Here is a 17942-nt window from a genome sequence, read left to right as displayed (position 1 = left end):
TTGACCCCATATGGGATGGCAAAAAATCTGATAACAGTAAAAGTCTTGGTTCTGAACACAAAGCATGTGCACTTTGCATTTCGCCTGCCCTCAGGCCACACAATGTCCAAGGAACACTATGAAAACACAAAAAGGGGTAGGGAGCAGAAAAAAGTTTAAGAAGCCCTGCTCTAAGCAACAAACATTTTCCACCTATATAGGTGGTCAGCCCAAACTATTTTTTCCCTGGTTCTAACATTTACTCACTCTAAGACCTTGGGAAATTTGTTTTTACCACTCTAGGGCTCAGTATTTTTACCTGTAAAATACAAGAAAGATAACAGCATTGTGGATATAGAGGCAGACTAGAGTCAAAAGGACTACGTCTAAGTCACTTAACCTCTCAGTTCTTCAGACAACATTCTAAGACTCTAAATCACAAAGCAGGTGCCAATCTGCATTAGTAGAGGGAATTTCTTCACCATGAAGTTTCCTATGCTGATAAAATCATAGGTCTAGTCCAAAACATATATAACGAAGACGAGCATTTCAAAAACACCTATTCTAAGCAAAAAGACATTGCTCTGGTCTAGAAGATATAAAGCTTAAATGGGAAAACACTCAAGGGACTCATAAATCTGGCTCCTAAAACTAGATAATCACCTTAAAGCAAGAGAACAGTAAGATTCAGAAGAGGTCTAAGTCTAGCCATTGAAAAGTCTAGCCATACATGAAAAGAAAGGGAAAAAAGTGCTCCAAGCATAACTGGGGAAAAACAAGGTATTATACCTTCACTTTTAAAACATTTCTCCTATAAATAACATGGAATGTGCACATATGCGTGCGTGCGTGTGTGTATTTTAGAGACAGAGATCTGGTGAATAGTCTGAGACTTTGAAAAAAAGTTTGCAATAGTCTAAGGATAGAATAAATGAGAAGAGCTAAAAAGTAATTGTTGAAATCAGAGTTGTAAAGAACTTTTCCCTTTCCTAGATGTACATAATAATGTTATGCAAAGCAGAAATCAGGTATCTTTTCTTCATATAACATAACTACTACATGTCTAGAGTAAAGGAAAAATTTGTTATACTGTACCACAGTGGACTGTTGTCTATAGACTTTCATTATTTTATTATATAGAATCCTTTGCTATAATAGGATTTTTCACCTGTATCAAATCAGAAATAGGGGCATCTAGAGACAGCTATAATCAATTAATATATGTGGCATGATAAAAAAATAAATTATATAAAGTATAGATATGATATTAATGTAATTGTGATTTATCAACTTAGCAAGAATGATACTAATAAGTCATCTAGCTGAAACCAGAATTAATACTAGAAATTTCAAATGAAATGAAATTTCATAGTTGGAGACAGGTAAAATGTCAGCTGGCTTCTTCTTTTACAGATAGTTCTTGGTTTATAAAAGTGGACCTAACCTCTATATAAAGCAATTTTAACTTAATGTAAATCTACCCCTACCTATCCATTTCGCTTAGCCTATATAACAAAGGTATACACAAAATAATACCTTTACATAAGTCACAAAATTACTAAAATGCAGACATATTACTGTACCATAATAATAACCAGAATTATGAAAGGTAAAGTTAATAGTAAAGTATGCATAGTACTGTATAAGAAAGTTAACATAGGTGTACAATAGGTTACCCTTTCCCCACCCACTACACCTACCCTTTATCACTGGGGGTGAGCTGGGCAACTTTTTTTATGAAGGTATGGAGAGATGTTTGGATGGTGGCTTTCTTTTTTTCACTTATATGAGGCAACAATAAGCAACATTATCCTCAACTAGTCTTTGAACTCTTTTTGGAATTTTATTATTTTCCCAATTACATGTAAAAACAATTTTAAGCTTCATTTTTTATAATTTTGAGTTTCAAATTCTCTCTCACCCTCTGTCCCCTCCCCCCATGATTGAGAAGGCAGGTAATGTCTTAGAGGTTATACATGTGCAAACATTTAAAACATATTTTCATATTAGTCGTGTTTCTTAGCCAGTACCAAAATGTTTTGATGATTACCACTTTCTAATACACTTTGAGAGCTAGTACTGCTAGGGTACCTTCCTTCACATTTTAGAAAAATTAATTCCCTTAATATTCTAGACCCTTTGTACTCCCAGATAAACTTTGCTATTATTTTTCCTAGCTCTATAAAATAATTTCTTGGTATAGCACTTAACAAGTAAATTAATTTAGGTAGAAGTCGCTGTTATCACATTGGCTTTGTCTACCCTTGAGCAATTAATATTTCTCCAATTGTTTAGATCTGACTTCATTTGTGTGAAAAATGTTATATATAGTTCTAGGTTTTGTCTTGGCAGGTAGACTCCCAAGTATTTTAATATTGTCTACAGTTTAGTTAAATGGAATTTCTCTATCTCTTGTTCCTGGGCTTTGTTGGTAATATATGGAAATGCTGATGACTGATGTGCGTTTATTTTGTATCCTGCAACTTTGCTAAAGTTGCTAATTATTTCAACTAGCTTTTTAGCTGATTCTCTAGGATTCTGATATCATACGCAAAAAGTGATAATTTTGTTTCCTCATTGCCTATTCGAATTCCTTCAAATTCTTTTTCTTCTCTTACTACTATAACAAACATTTCTCATACAATGTTGAATAGTGGTGATAAGGGGCATGCTTGCTTCACCCCTGATCTTACTGAGAAGGCTTCTAGATTATCCCTGTCATAGATAATAGTTGCTGTTGATTTTAGATAAATAAGACATCATTTTAAGTAAAGTTCCATTTATTCCTATATTTTCAAGAGTTTTTAGTAGGAATGAGTGCTATGTTTTGTCAAAACGTTCTCTGCATCTATTGAGATAATCATATGGTTTCTGTTGGTTTAGTCAATTACAGTGATACTTTTCCTAATATTGAACCAGCCCTAGTATAAACCCCACTTGGTCACAGTGTATGATTTTTGTGATATATTGCTGTAATTTCCTTGCTAGTGTTTCATTTAAAATTGTTGCATCAATATTCATTAAGGAAATTGGCCTTTAGTTTTCTTTCTGTTTCTTATCTTCCTGGTTTAGGCATCAGCACCATATTTTGTGTCATAAAAGGAATTTGGTAGGGCTCCTTTGCTTATTTTTCCAAATAGTTTATGTATTATTGAATTAATTGTTCTTCAAATCCATGCAGTCCTGGGGTTTTTCTAAGGGTGTACATTGATGGCTTGTAATAATTAGAAGAACTCTCCTTCCTCTTCTTGGAATCTGGGCAACTTATATTTTTATAAACATTCATCTATTTCACTTAGATTGTCAGATTTATTGGCATATAACTGGGTAGAATAATTCCTAATAATTACTTTAATTTCCTCTTCATTGGTGAAGAGTTCACGCATTTCATTTTTGATACTGGTGATTTGGTTCTTATTTTTTAAATCAAATTAACCAATTGTTTATCTATTTCATTGTTGTTATTTTGCATAAAACTAATTCCAAGTTTTATTTATTAGTTGAATGGTTTTCTTACTTTCAATTTTATTAATCTCTCCTTTGATTTTCAGGATTTCCAATTTGGTATTTAACTGGGGACTTTTAATTTGTTCTCTCTCTCTCTTTTTTAAAGTTGCAAGCCCAATTCATTAATTTGTTCCTTCTCTATTCTGTTGATTTAGAGATATAAATTTTCCCTTAAGTACTGCTTTGGCAACATCCCATAAATTTTGGTATATTGTCATGTTGCAATTCATTAATGAAATTATTGATTGTTCCTATGATTCATTCTTTGACCCACTCATTCATTAGGATGAGATTATTTACTTTACAATCAATTTTCTTCTTTTTTTTGGAGGAAGGAAGGCAAGGCAATTGGGGTTAAGTGACTTGCCCAAGGTCACACAGATAGTCAAGTGTCAAGTCTCTGAGGTCGGATTTGACCTCAAGTCCTCCTGACTCCAGGGCCGGTCCTCTATTCACTGTGCCACCTAGCTGCCCCTTACAATTAATTTTCAATGTATACTTCCCAAGTCCTTTATAGTAAATGTCATTTTTATTGTATTATGATCCGAAAAGGATGTATTTAATATTTCTATTTTTCTGCATTTAACTATGAAGTTTTTATGCCATAATGCATGATCAATTTTTGTGTAGGTGTCATGTCCTGCGAGAAAAAGGGATTATTTTTGTATTCTCATTCAATTCTCCAGAGTTCCATCATACCTAACTGATCTAATATCCTATTCATCTCCTTAACTTGTTTTCTGTTAGAGTTATCTAGTTCTGAGATGGGAAAGTTGAGGTCCCCCACCTCCTGTACATCATTTAACTTTTCCTTCAAGAATCTGAATGCTATACCATTTGGTGCATATATGTTTAGGACTGATATTACTTCACTGTCTGTGATACCTTTTAACAAGAAGTTTTAACAAGGAGTAGTTTCTTTGCTTAGCTCTTTTAACTAGGTTTGTCTTTGCTTTTACTGAGATCATGACTGCTACCTGCTTTTTGTTGTTGCTGTTGTTTTTACTTCAGATGACAAATAATAGATTCTGCGCCAGCCCCTTACCTTTACTCTGTGTGTCTTTCTGCCTCAAGTGTGTTTCCTGTAAAGAATATATAGTAGGATTCTGGCTTTTAATCCACTCTGTTATCTGCTTCTATTCTATGGGTGAAATCATCCTATTCATATTCACAGTTATGATTACTGTGTGTTGCCCTACATCCTATTTTCTCCACTTATCCTTCTCTCCCTTCTTTCACCCTGTCCCTCCTCAAAAATGTTTTTCTTCTGAAAGAAACAATTCAAATGTTGTGGAGCCATGGTAAGGATTACACAGGATTTAGCAGCATCTACAATCCACCCTTTTTTTCTATCAGCCTCCCTTCCTCTTATCTCCCTCTCCTTCTGTAGCATAAGAGAGATTTCTATACTCAATTGAGTATGTATGTTATTTCCTCATTGAGCCAATTCCAATTAAAGTAATATTCAAGCAGTATCTGTCACTCCCTCTTATCTTCCTTTCCATTATAAAAGCTCTTTCACATTGTTTTTATGTGAGGTCATTTACCCCATTCTACCTCTCCCTCCTTCCTTTTCTCAATGCATCCCTCTTTCTCATCCCTTAATTTTATTTTTTTTGGCCAAGAAGGGGTGGGGTGGGTGGGAGGGAATATCACCCCATCATAGCCAACTCATACTCATGCTCTATTTCTATGTATATTCCTTCTAATGGCCCTAATAATAAGAAAGATCTTAGGACTTACAAGTATCATCCTTCCATGCAGCAATATAAACAGTTTAGCCTTATTGAATCCCTCATGATTTCTCTTTCCTGATTACCTTTTTATGCTTCTCTTGGCTCTTACATTTGAAAAGCATATTTTCTGTTCAGCTCTGGTCTTTTTATCAGGAATGCTTCAAAGTCCTCTATTTCACTGAATATTCATTTTCTCCCCTGAGGGATTATATACTCAGTTTTGCTAGGTAAGTTATTCTTGTTTGTGATCTTAGCTCCTTTGCCCTCCAGAATATCATTTTCCAATTTCTCTGATCCTTTAATGTGGAAGCTGTTAAATCCTGTGTAATCCTGACCATCGCTACATTACATATGAAGTGTTTCTGTCTGCTTGCAATATTTTCTCCTTAACTTGGGAGCACTGGAATTTGGCTATAATATTCCTGGCAGTTTTCATTTTGGGATCTCTTTGAGATGATCAGTGGATTCTTTCAATTTCTATTTTACCTTCTGGTTCTAGGATATTGGGACAGTTTTACTTAATAATCTCCTGAAATATGAGTCTGAGCTCTTTCTTTGAACATGGTTTTGAGGCAGTCCAAAATTTCTTAAATTATTTTTCCTGGAACTATTTTCCAAATCAGTTGTTTTTCCAATGAGACACTTCACATCTTCTATTATGTCATGCTGTTGATTTTGTTTCTTGATATCTAATAGAGTCATTAACTTCCACTTCCCAATTCTATTTTTTCAGGAATTATTCTGTTCAGTGAGCTTTTTTGTATTCCTTTTCCATTTGATCAACTCTACTTTTTAAGAAGTTGCTTTCTTCAGTGAATTTTTGTGTATGTTTTTCCATTTGACCATTCTGCTTCTTAAAGAGTGCTCTTCAGGGGATTTCTGTGCCTCTTTTATCATTTGTCCTTATTCTGTTTTTTGAAGTGCTTTTTACTTCTTGCATCACTCTCATTTATTTTCCCAATTTTTCCTTTATCTCTCTTACTTGATTTTTAAAATCCTTTTTGAGACCTTCCATGAGTTCTTTCTTGGGCATGAGACAATCCATATTTTTCTTTGAGGCTCTGAATGTAGCTATTTTGACACTGTTGTTCTCTTCTGAGTTTGCATTTTGATCTTCCTTTTCACTATAGTAACTTTCTATGATTAAATTCTTTTTTTTGTTGCTTGCTCATTTTTCCAGTCTATTTCTTGACTTTAACTTTATGTTAAAGTTGGGCTCTGCTCCTACGATAGAAAGGGCACTGTTCAAAGCTTTAGGTTTTTTGTTCTACTGTTTTCAGGCCTAGTTATGGAGGTCTGTAAGTTTTTAGTTCTTCTAAGGTGGTATGACCTAAGGAGAGGCATAGTCACTGTTCTTCTGAACTGTACTCTAGTCTGTGAGTGACCACAAATATTGTTTTCTGCCCTAGAACTGTGACCAAGGTCCCTGCTCCCCGGTGGCTAGAAGCTCTAATGTGATAGTGCTTCTCCTCACCCTAGGACTGCAACCCAGAACCAAGTATGGGCAATGCAACAGAGTGCTGCACCCAACAAAGAGTTCTTATAATCTCCTTTTGACCAGTTATCTGACTCCCTTACCATCTATAGCACGAGAGCTCCAGAAGTCATTGCCACAGATTCAGCTGCTTTTCCCTACCCTCCCACCCTCACCCCAGGCTTGCTGGTGGTTTGCATCAGGAGTGGCCCACTACTGGCTGAGGGCCTCACTGTCACCCTGTTGGCATGCAGCAAGGCCTCACTGCTGCCCTGCTGGCTTGTATCAGGGTGCAGAGTGCACTAAACTGCACTCCCATCTCACCCCAGCAACCTTTTAAGCTTTCTTGGGCTGGATTATTGTTTCATACTGTCCTTTTATTGGTCTCGTGACTGCATAATTTTGTCCTGAGGCATCAATTTAAAGTTTTTTGAAGCAGAATTTGGAGGAGGTCAGGTGAGTCCCTCCCTTTACTCTATCATCTTGGCTCTGCCTCCTCCTAGTCTTTGAACTTCTAAAACTCATGAAGTATTTCGATCCATCTTTTCAACACAAGAAAAAATTTAAATTATGAAATCCTTTGGCCAAATGTTTTGCTGTGAACCTTTTGGGTTTGACTTTGGGTTCTGAAGCTTTCCTTTCTTCTCCTGCAATCTTTGTAGCTATCAGTTCAATCAGATCCTCATTCAGATTTCTTTTAGAATCCATTACATAATGTCAAATTTGAAAATTTATAAGCAAGAACTGTCCGTACTACATCTTCATCTTCCTAATCTCTAATCTTCTCAATGGAATTTAATTCTGAGTAACACTACCAAGTCTAATCTTTGTTTTAACATGTGTCAGATATTAGGATATCAAAAGAGACAAATTAATTAATTGGAAAAAAAAAACAAGGTAGAATAATACGACCAAACTGCAACTTTTTTCTTTCAAGGGACAGAGAACAAAAGGGAAGGAAAGGAGAAAAAAGAACAAGAAAGAAACCAAGAGTTTACTAAAGGGAGGGGGAGTTGTTAGTCTTTAGAGCAATTATTGTTATCATTATAAATAACAATAGCTAGATTTTTATACAGTGCATGCCTTAAGCTTTACAGCATTATACAAACATTATCTCCTTTAATTCCAACAACCCTCAAAGGTCAGTGCTATCATTATTATCCTCATTTAACTCCTTTGACATATCCTCCACAAAAGAATCCACACAACAAAATGCAGGCCTTCCTGTAGGTCAAGGGTTCTGAAGAGAGCCTATGTATTTTGTATGAGGTAAAAAATTACATTTTCATTTTCACTAACCTCTAACTGGATTTTTGAATTCTCTGAGGAATGATTTTTTTAAAAACCACATTATTCTGAGGAGTACACAGGCTGACAAGGAGGTTTATGATTGTTACAAAAAAACTTAGGAACCTCTGCTCTAGGCTTATTTTATATTACATAATTCAAGCAATCCATCCGCTACCCCTAGCTCTTACTACTAAAAGGCCAATGCCACCAGCGGCTGTGGCACCAAATTGGCCAGAGATGGCCAAATGCCGCACAGAGTGAAAAGATTACATGGGCCAGACAGGACAGTATAGGACAGCTCCGTTTATTAAACTGAAGAAAAGGGCTTATATACCTTTTTAGGTGAGCACATCAACAAGTTCATGTGTGAGACGTGTTACAATGCATGACTTTCTCGTGTTTAGTTCCCCTTTTTGCCATAACGATATTGTGTTAAAAGCTCACAGATGGTGTTTAGCACATGTGTGCCGTTGGGGTTTTGAAGAGCCTTCATCCTGAGCAACACGTGTATGCTGAGGTAGGGTTAGGAGAGCCCACGTGCTGAGTAATCAGCCCAAGGGCAAGAACGGGCTTCTGGGAAAGCCTGGCCTGTATCTTATCCCAGAATGGACTTTCTCAGAGCTGGCCCTCTACAGCCAACCTCCTTTTCTGATAATTTATTTCTGGATGACATTACTTGTGCCATTTCTTGCATATAAGTTCTTGTTGAAAAGCGGCAACCTATTTACACCCACTAAATTTTTTTTCCATTGCCCCTGCACATCACTTGTAGATTCTAAAATTGATTTAAAATTTAAAATGCTTTGTAAATACAAGCTCTTATTAATAATTATTCAGTCATGTAGCATCATAAGAATACTGTTAAAAAGAAGGATTTTTGCATTAGGATGCAGTTTGGGATTGCTGAAAGCACTGCACAATTTCCCAAATGCAGTGAAACCTGCTTTCTTTTTCCAATTCCTCTACTGTATTCCCATGGGATGGGAATAATGTATAGAAAGCCTAGATGTACCTAAGTACTTTACTGACCTAAATATCTCTGGCAGACAGCTGTAGGGAACAAGTTTATAACATATACCATAACTAAAACATGTCCACACAACATAAGTAAAATTCTCCCCACACCCCCAAAGAATGGTTCCTAAGGTTCATCCCTCCCTACCCCCACCTCCATAATGATGCAAGGTTTCATTCCTCCTTCCCTCCATCGCAAACATCACACAAACAAGAGTTCACGTTGTGCTTTTATAAAAATATATACTTATACATGTGTGTATACGTATATACATATACATTTATGATAATGAAATAAATATACGAAGTACTCTGCTGCCAGGACAGACTCCTGACAGTACAAATTTTTAAGACCATAGTTCTCCATCGTCTTCCTAACAGTCTTTCTGAGTATCAAGTGTCTCAGTTCACCTCAGTTCACACTCTGGTGAGCCTCACCTGAGCCCCGATAGTTTTAAATTCATGGTCTCTTGCTCAGGAGAAAGTACTTCTGCTTGGCAATACCCTCCATTCTGGCTCTCTCCAAAATCTCTGAATATTTAGGAAAATCCTTAATATTCAAAATGCTTTAGAGAAAACAGTAACATCTTACAGCTTTCCAAACTGGTCTCCTTGCCTCAAATTTCTTCTCTCTCCAATCCATACTCCACATGGGTACCAACTTAATTTTTGGAACACTCAAATCTGACAGGGTTCTCCCCTGTTCAATAAATTCCAATAGCGTCCTACTATCTCTAAGATCAAGTAAAAGCTCTTTTATCTGGCATATAAAGCTATTCACAACCTAACTCTAGTCTGCCCTTCCAGGGCTATCGGGCATTAATCTTGTTTGTCCTCTTTATAGCCAGGTCAAAGTGGCTTTCTTGCAGTTTCTCACACATGGCAGTCAATCTCTCACGTCTGTGACTTTTGATAGGCTGCCCCTCAAGCCTGACATCCACTCCCTCTTTGTCTTCAACCCACAGAATCCCCAGTTTCCTTCAAAGCTAAGCACAAGCTACCTTCTATATGAGTTTTTTCCTGATACATACCCTCAACTGCTAGTGGGGGGAGGGAAATATCTGTGACCTCTCCCTAATATTCTTTCACATTTATATTTACTTTAAACAAATTTTAAAATATACATATATTGTCTCCCTGAAAGAATGTCAGCTCCTTGAAAGCAGAGAAGAGTGCACTTTTGTCCTTGTATTCCCAGCACGATGCTTGGCACAGAGTAGCCATTTAATAAATTCTTCTTGTCTGCTGAATGATTCTGAAATGAGACTACTGCAACTAGCAAGGTAATCATTAAATAGTCTCAGAGACCCATCACGGGCCTGGGCCAACTGTTAGCCAAATCACCCTTGTCATGACTACTGCCACTTGTGAAATTCCCAGTAACCTTTAGATGACATAAGTACATGTGGACTAACCAGCAATTCTCAAACTTTTTGGTCTCAGGATTTCTTTGCACTATTAAAAATAGTGAGAATCCCAAAGACTTGTTCGTGTGGGTTATATCTATTGATAATTACTGCATTAAAAATTAAAACTGATAATGATAATAAACCTGTATGTTAATTAAAATTTTAAGAAAAGTAATCATAGTTTCCAAGACATAAAAAAAATTGATGAGAAGCGTGTCACTGTTGTACATATTTCTGTAATTTCTTCACTGTCTAGTTTAATACATGACAGCTGAATTCTCCTATCTGCTTCCATTGAGATATGTTGCTTTGATTAAAGTTGATTTAAAAAAAATCCAGCCTCACACAAATACATAGCTGGAAAAGGGAAGAGTATTTATAGATAAATAAGGTCTTAGTACTATTATGAAAACAGTTTTGACTTTGTGGAACCACTTCTAGGGTCTTGGAGAACCCCTGAAGTTCGTGGACCACATTTGAGAAATACTGATATCAATAATAGTAATTTTTCATAACTTTGATTTTTCTTATGTGCCATATCATCTTGGGACTTGATGAAATCAGCACAAAGTCATCCACCAATAGGAAAGTCAGGAGGACCTCAAGATTTGTATGCAATTCCTATTCTGGCTCTACACAAAACATACTCTATGACAGAGGCAAAACATCATGTGCAAGTTTTCATTTCAAATTTGATCAAAGATGCCTTTGACAGAAGTATAGATCACTGTCATGACGATCTCATAGAGCAGTTGACAAACTCCTAAGAGTCATTTTCTGCATTTTAAAATACACTACACTTTATTTTACAATGCAAAAATCATTCTTAGCTCATTAGTCTGAAGATCTGTAGTTTGCCATCCCACTCTTAAAAAGGAGACCTTCCTGGGTAGTATTATTGTTTATGATTTTTAATAAACATCTATGTTCTTCCTTACTTTCAGATATCATAAATGAGATTTGTTAGTGCTTTCTAAATAAAATTCTAAATCCATCACAGATTTTCTCTGTGTGAAATCTCAAACAAGCTGAATTTTCTGACTTTACTTTCATATGTGCTAAATAAAGATTCCACAGTCACAAATGATAAAAAAAATTTGCGCCAAAGAAATATTAGCAAATTTACTACACTTTTTTGTCTCACGATGATGATGATGATGATGACAGAGCATCAGCTAGCTTTTTATAGGACTTTATTATATGTTACCTCCTCTGATGAAACTTTAAGGCTTCATCCTTATATGCCCTTAGGATAATCTGATAACTAAGTCTCATGCCAAGGTTTCTGAAGGCCTCCTTTTCTTCAATGCTATGTGAGACACAGCTACTTCTCAATCTTCTGCCATATTCCTGTATGTTTTTCAAATGACTATATATCCTAAATTAGAGTTACCCTTGGCTGTCATGTCTCCACTTTGCAAAGAGATCAAGAGTATTTTCAAGCTAAGGCTGCTTGTTGTCTCTTTTGTCTCCTAGCTATAGTGACCGTTTTACAGCATAAGATCACAGAATTTAGGAATTAGATGGAACCATATATGTCATCTGGTCCAATGCTTCTTTGACCCACAGTTTAAGATGCATTGAAAGGGTTGCAAATGGAAAAAGTTTAAGAAGCCCTGATCTAGCCCAATCCTTATCCAAAAGGTACATTTTTAAACCTTAAGTCACTTCCAATAAGTAGCCTTTCATTAGATTTAGATTCACATTCAAATTTAAGTCTCAGAGTATCAGTCTATATAACTTAGTTTGAATTCTAAATAACTTACATTTATATAATGTCTAACATAGCTTGTTGTTGTTCAATTGATTCAGTCGTGTCTGACTCTTCATGATCCCATGAACCATAGTGTGTCCATGGTGTTTTTTTGGCAAAGACATTGGAGTAGCTTGCCATTTCCTTCTCCAGTGAATTAAGGCAAACAGACATTATGTGACCTATCCAGAGTCACACAGCTAGTCAGTGTCTGAGGCCAGATTTGAACTGTTATTTCTGATTCCGGGCCCAGAAGTCTATCCACTGAGCCACCTAGTTGCCTCCTAACTTAGCTTAGGATCCCTCTAGTTCCTCACAGAATCCCTTCATACTTTCATCCTTGTAAAAGGCTTTGGCAAATACAATCCACTTATCTTCACAATGAGCATTTTGCTTATACTTACTGGGACTATACTACAAAGCAACATAGCCAAGAGCCCCACGAAATACTGTGCTGCAATTGCTTTTGGGAACATAATCAAACCAAATCTGCCAACTTCTTTATTTGCTTCTCCAAACAGAAGCTATGGCACTGATACATAGCTGGTGGAGCTCTGAATTGATTCAACTATTCTGTAATGCACTGTGCAATTACATATATCCTTTGATTCAGAAATCCCACTTCTAAGCACAAAGCCCAAGAAGCTGAAAAATGGAAAAAGTCCCATATACAACAAAATACTTGAAGTAGCAATTTTGTGGTAACAAAATTCAGGAAACAAAGTAGGTGACCAGATGGTCACCAGATTAGGGAAGTATAAACAAGTTGTTGTACATGACTATAACAGAATATTACTGTGCCATAAGAAACAATGACTATAAAGAATTCACATAAGTAGAGAAAGACACATAAACTGATAAAGAATAAAGTTAAGTGGTACCAGAAAATAAATAGGCACAACGAACTACAAAAACATTAAAAAAAAAAAAGAAATTAAACTAAAAACTGTGCAGTTGTGATAACCAAACTTGGTCACAGAGAACAGTTTGAAAAATGTACTTTCATTCCCTTTTTAAGAGATGGGAGGAACTACAAGCCACAGCTGTACATCACATATACTCATCATATATGCTTAATGTACTGGTTGGCTGGTTTGGCTAAACTACCTCTTTTCCTCTTTTTAAAAAATCTGTTACAAAAAGTGATGAAAAAATATTTTGGAAAAAACAACAAAGAGAACCTATGAGCAATCCTTCCATTTACCTGGAACATCCTTACATCTTCTCATTCCTTTTATACCATAAGGATCAACATTGATATGGATTAGTTCCTCCAGTAATGAAGAAATCAACTTCTTATATCACTGTAAAAGCATTTTATACTTAACATGCCAACAAATATATTAATGTTTACAAATAGTCTAAAAACTATTACTCTTAGCACTCTCCTCACATTTTGCTGTTACTCTGGCAACTATCAATGCAGAAGGAGTAGGGGGCAAAACTCAATATTGAGAGTAATTTCATAATTTGTTTTGTTTAATGTGTTACTATGGCCAAAGAATTAAAAATCTCAGTGGCCAACCAAAGGGGAATGGTTCTCTCAATAAACAGCTTGCCTAGTCCCTGACAGAGGATTATAAGATCATGTATTGAGAGTTGGAAAGGACTTCAGAGATCATCTAGTTCAACCTCTTCATCTTCCTGAGGCCCCAAGAAATTAAGCAACTTGCCCTGGGTCAAAAAAAGATAAACAAAAAAGTTACAACAAGCAAATGAAACAAAAGAAAAACACCAACAGGATTTACCTCTGTCTGTAAGATGGCAGCTCTCTGCTCCTTAGCAGTCAACGATTCCTTTAGCACTTCTATGTGCTGCTTACTGTCTGAGAATTGGTTGGTGAGCGTCTCTAGCTTTGTCTGTAGGGCCAAGAGTTCTGTGTCCTTTCGGGACAGTTCCTGTTTCACCTGACCAATCTGGAGAAGAAAAGATAGCCATTTCTAATCTGAATATTTTACAAATCATAAGACATAAATTTAAATGTAATTTTTCTTGATAATCTGCAATGTCAATGCCAATAAAAATGTGTTCTGTAAAATTATTCTGTAAACAAAAATAACTTACATTTATGTAAGTTTTATACTTTATAAATCGCTTTCTTCACCAAAAAAAAACATCTAAGTTAGATAGAGTGAGCATTATTATCCCCATTTTGCATATGAGGAAAGTGAAGTTCACAGAGATTAAGCAATCTGTCCAGAGTCAAACAACAATCAGCTGTAAAACAAAGATTCAAACTCAGATCTTCTATGTCCAAGCCAACACTCCTTCCATAATGGCACCTGTAGTTCTTTTAAAATCCATTAAAAGAATAGAAAAAAATCTAACCCATCAAGTCTGAATTTTCTTATCTCGGTCTACCTGCCAGGAGTATGAAAGGAAGAAAAAAGAAATCAGAATTATAAGATACATAATTATATAAATGTGTAATTTACATAATTATATATATAATTATATCAAAATTATAAGATATATAATTATAAGATAGGGGAATTATCAATAGATATAATACCTCCACCTTATAAAAGATCCAGCAAAAGATCCAAGCAGCTCTTTCACTCCCAAGTGGTGATATTTCAAATTGTTTTTTAAATTACATTTAATTTTGTTTTACTTTTATAAGGCACTTGTAGGGTTGACTTAAATAGGGTTTTTTTTTTTAGTAAAGAAAAGGAGAAAAAAAATTATAACAAAGCAAATCACATAGTTCCTCAATAATTCATATTTACAATTTGAGATTTATATCTCTTGTAGGGTAAAATTAAAACAATCCAATATTCTTCCTCTGAATTTCCATTATTAAATTAAGCAATTACCTCATCTCTCCAATCCCACCAGCTTATATACTTAAAACATAAAGCCAGACAGAAATCATGTGTTTTTGAATTCAATACAGTGCTTACCACCCTCTCCTCTGAATATAAAAAAAGACCAAAAATAATTTATAATTAATATTTTTGAGAGCACTTTGCTTTAATAAGTGAAATAAAAATTAAAGAAAACTCTGAGACTGTTTTAAGGCGACTACCTCTCTTCAATAGAAAGTTTTTAGGTGCATTTTGTTTCTATAACGAACTGGTAACAATAACTGGTAACTGGTAACAGTATAACATCAAGGAAAGACAACTGAGAATAGTTCTTATGTCTAACCCAGGAACTACATTGTGCTCTAGGGGTCAGGAGTGGGGAACCTGCAGCCTCAAGGCTACATGTGGCCCTGACCAAGTCCAAGTTTTACAAAGGGGATTTGTTCTGTGATGTTTGGATTCAGTCAAGGGGCAATACTCGAGGGCCTTGAGGCCACAGGTGTGCCATCCCTGCTCTAGGTTTTTGCATTAATCACATCTTCCTATTCAAAGAGATAAAAAGAGAGAGAAAGAGAGAGAGAGAGTGACAGAAGCAGAGTCAACTTTTCGTACATTTGAATGATTACATAAGTTTTAAATATCATTATTGGTCCTTTTTAAAATAAGAGAAAAAAGAAAGCAAAAGGAAAAACACAATACTAGAAGCAAAAAATTTTTATCAAATTTCTCCTCAAGACAACATATGGTATTCTTATACATCAAGTTAAGTCTGAAAATTAGATTTCTCTATCCTGCAATACTTTTTTTTTGCTAATTTTTTGTGCTAATTTGCTAATAAGATTTGCTAATCTGTTACCCAAAATATGGCTCATATCCTATCTGCTTAAACCTTTTCTCCCTAACATTTTAACTTAATCAGACAATGTCAAATAACAGTTTTTGTGAAGAGAATCACGGTCTGTTTCAAAAGGGCAATGGACCTCCCCAAGTTTTCCTTTATTTACTATGTAATTCAAGGCAACCTGATTGATCTTTTTGTCTCTTGTTCTAAGGAAAATAATACCTGCTAACTAAAATCTTACAGGAGTTTTGTCAACTAATGACCACAAAGCAAGGAAGATATTTTGCTTGATAATTTCAAATGTCTATCATCTTCACCACATGATAGGGACTGAAACTTCTGAAAGCATTAGGTACCCATGCTTTTGGGCCCAAAACAAGGGAAGTCCCTATTGTTCAATACTATTTCATGTACAGGAAAATTTTAGAAGAAAAGAGATTCACAACATCAAATAACTAGGAAAAGGCTCCTTTGAGCATGTTTTCAGATGGTCAAAACAGACATTGGTTAAAAAGCAGAGGAGGCTGGTTAGTGCTAATACTTGGCACAGCTGCTGACCACAAGAGAAATGAAGCATGAGCCACCCAGAAAGCCAAGAGCTAGCAGAGTCCCACTGAGGAAGGGGTCACTGCACACACAGAGAGGAATCTTACGGCAAAGACCTCAGCCTGGAGACCAGCCGCTCTCTTTTTCAGCTCTTCCCCTTGAGTCTCTTTCGCACTTAGCTCCTCCTTCAGTTGCTCTACCTGTCACGACATTGTTATTCTTTTTTCACTTCTGTGTCAGTTTACGTCTTCTAATTATCTGCTTCAAGGCCAGGGCAGGAATTGAAATTGAAAAAAAGTTATAAAGAAAAAATAAAAACACTCAAGGCTATTCTATTCATTTACTAGTATTTTAAGGGATCTTAGAATAGACAGGAAAGGATTTATCAAAAAATGATGTGTAATTAGAGTGATTATTCATCAATACATAAATAATTGCAGTTAGTTTACCTTCCAAACAAGGTGATAAAAACAAAAGTACTGAAAAACTAGAACTATGAATTTAAATTCAAAAACTCAATGGAGGTGGTAGAGGACAAATTTATAAGCAATATAAAATGAGGGAGGGCAGAGAATAAGCATTTACTGACTGCCTACTGTGGGCCAGGCACTGCGCCTTATAAGCACTTTTACAAATATTATCTTATTTGATATATAAGGTAATATAAATCATAACTATGTATTTATAAGCTAGTTATGGGTGAAATATATAAGCTAGGGGCAACAAGAAAGAACCAAGAGAATACAAATGCTACAAAGGATAAGGTTTACTAAGGAAAAAAAAAATTTAAATACAGGGAGCTAGAGGATGGGGGTTGGAATGAGGAACAGGATACTAACTAAAAACAAGATTTGGGAAAACAACTGAACCATGACACTCACCAGAAAGAGTCCTTGGATCTAATGATCTTTTTTGCATTTACATATATTAATAGGGAAATTATTTTATATTAGTGAAGAGCCTCCCTAGAATTATGAAAAATGAGAAATAGGGAGCTGTTATAATGGAATAATAAAGCCTCTAGAAAGAAAAATTCTGCTTTCCAATTGCTTTGTGTCATTAATTCATTCCCAAATATTTAAAATTCCAATTAGCTAGTTTTCCTAACTGGTCTTCCTGGTATCTAAATCAAGCAAAACTGAATGTTTGGGAGCCCTAAGCAAGAATAAAGGCAACTATAATCACTCCTGAAATGACGGAAACCTAGTATGACTTGTTACTACGTATTTTGATATAAAATGCTTCAATAACTGGGTAGAATGGGGATGAGTGAAAGAAGGGGATAAAATCCCCATTATGAATCTTTCTCAAGAGGTACAGTTTTCCTTAATAAAAACATATACAAAAGCACAAGTCAATTCATTTTATTTAACTTAGTGTAGAAAAATTACTCCAGTTTATTGAGCATTGTAATGATTCGCAAGAGAAGTAAAACATTATACTGTCTTGCATACTGAGGAAAGCATAGCTAGATATGTTCTTAAGCCAGCCCAAAAGTAATGAAAAAATGGCAAGTGCTAAATTTAAATATATACCAAGCCATATGAGGATAACTGTATTTAAAATCACACTAATAATCTGCATCC

At 35.5% G+C, this 17942-nt stretch overlaps 1 protein-coding gene across 8 annotated transcripts in view; it reads right to left on the bottom strand.

The window, feature by feature from the left end:
- Positions 1-17942, bottom strand: part of ERC1 (ELKS/RAB6-interacting/CAST family member 1) — a 404612-nt gene that overhangs the window by 277428 nt on the left and 109242 nt on the right. For 4 of the 8 annotated variants that reach the window (XM_036761848.1, XM_036761846.1, XM_036761850.1 and 1 more), the window contains exons 7-8: positions 16464-16556; positions 13911-14078 (exon numbers count right to left, since the gene is read on the bottom strand). In XM_036761848.1, coding sequence (XP_036617743.1) covers positions 13911-14078; positions 16464-16556 — 261 coding nt within the window. The remainder of the gene's footprint in view (positions 1-13910; positions 14079-16463; positions 16557-17942) is intronic. The other 4 variants (XM_036761847.1, XM_036761852.1, XM_036761851.1 and 1 more) reach the window with 2 other exon arrangements.

The sequence above is a fragment of the Trichosurus vulpecula genome, chromosome 5, assembly GCF_011100635.1.
Source record: "Trichosurus vulpecula isolate mTriVul1 chromosome 5, mTriVul1.pri, whole genome shotgun sequence".
Lineage (NCBI taxonomy): Eukaryota > Metazoa > Chordata > Mammalia > Diprotodontia > Phalangeridae > Trichosurus > Trichosurus vulpecula.
The sequence above is the reverse complement of the archived record's forward strand: the minus strand, read 5'-3'. Positions and strand labels throughout refer to the sequence as shown.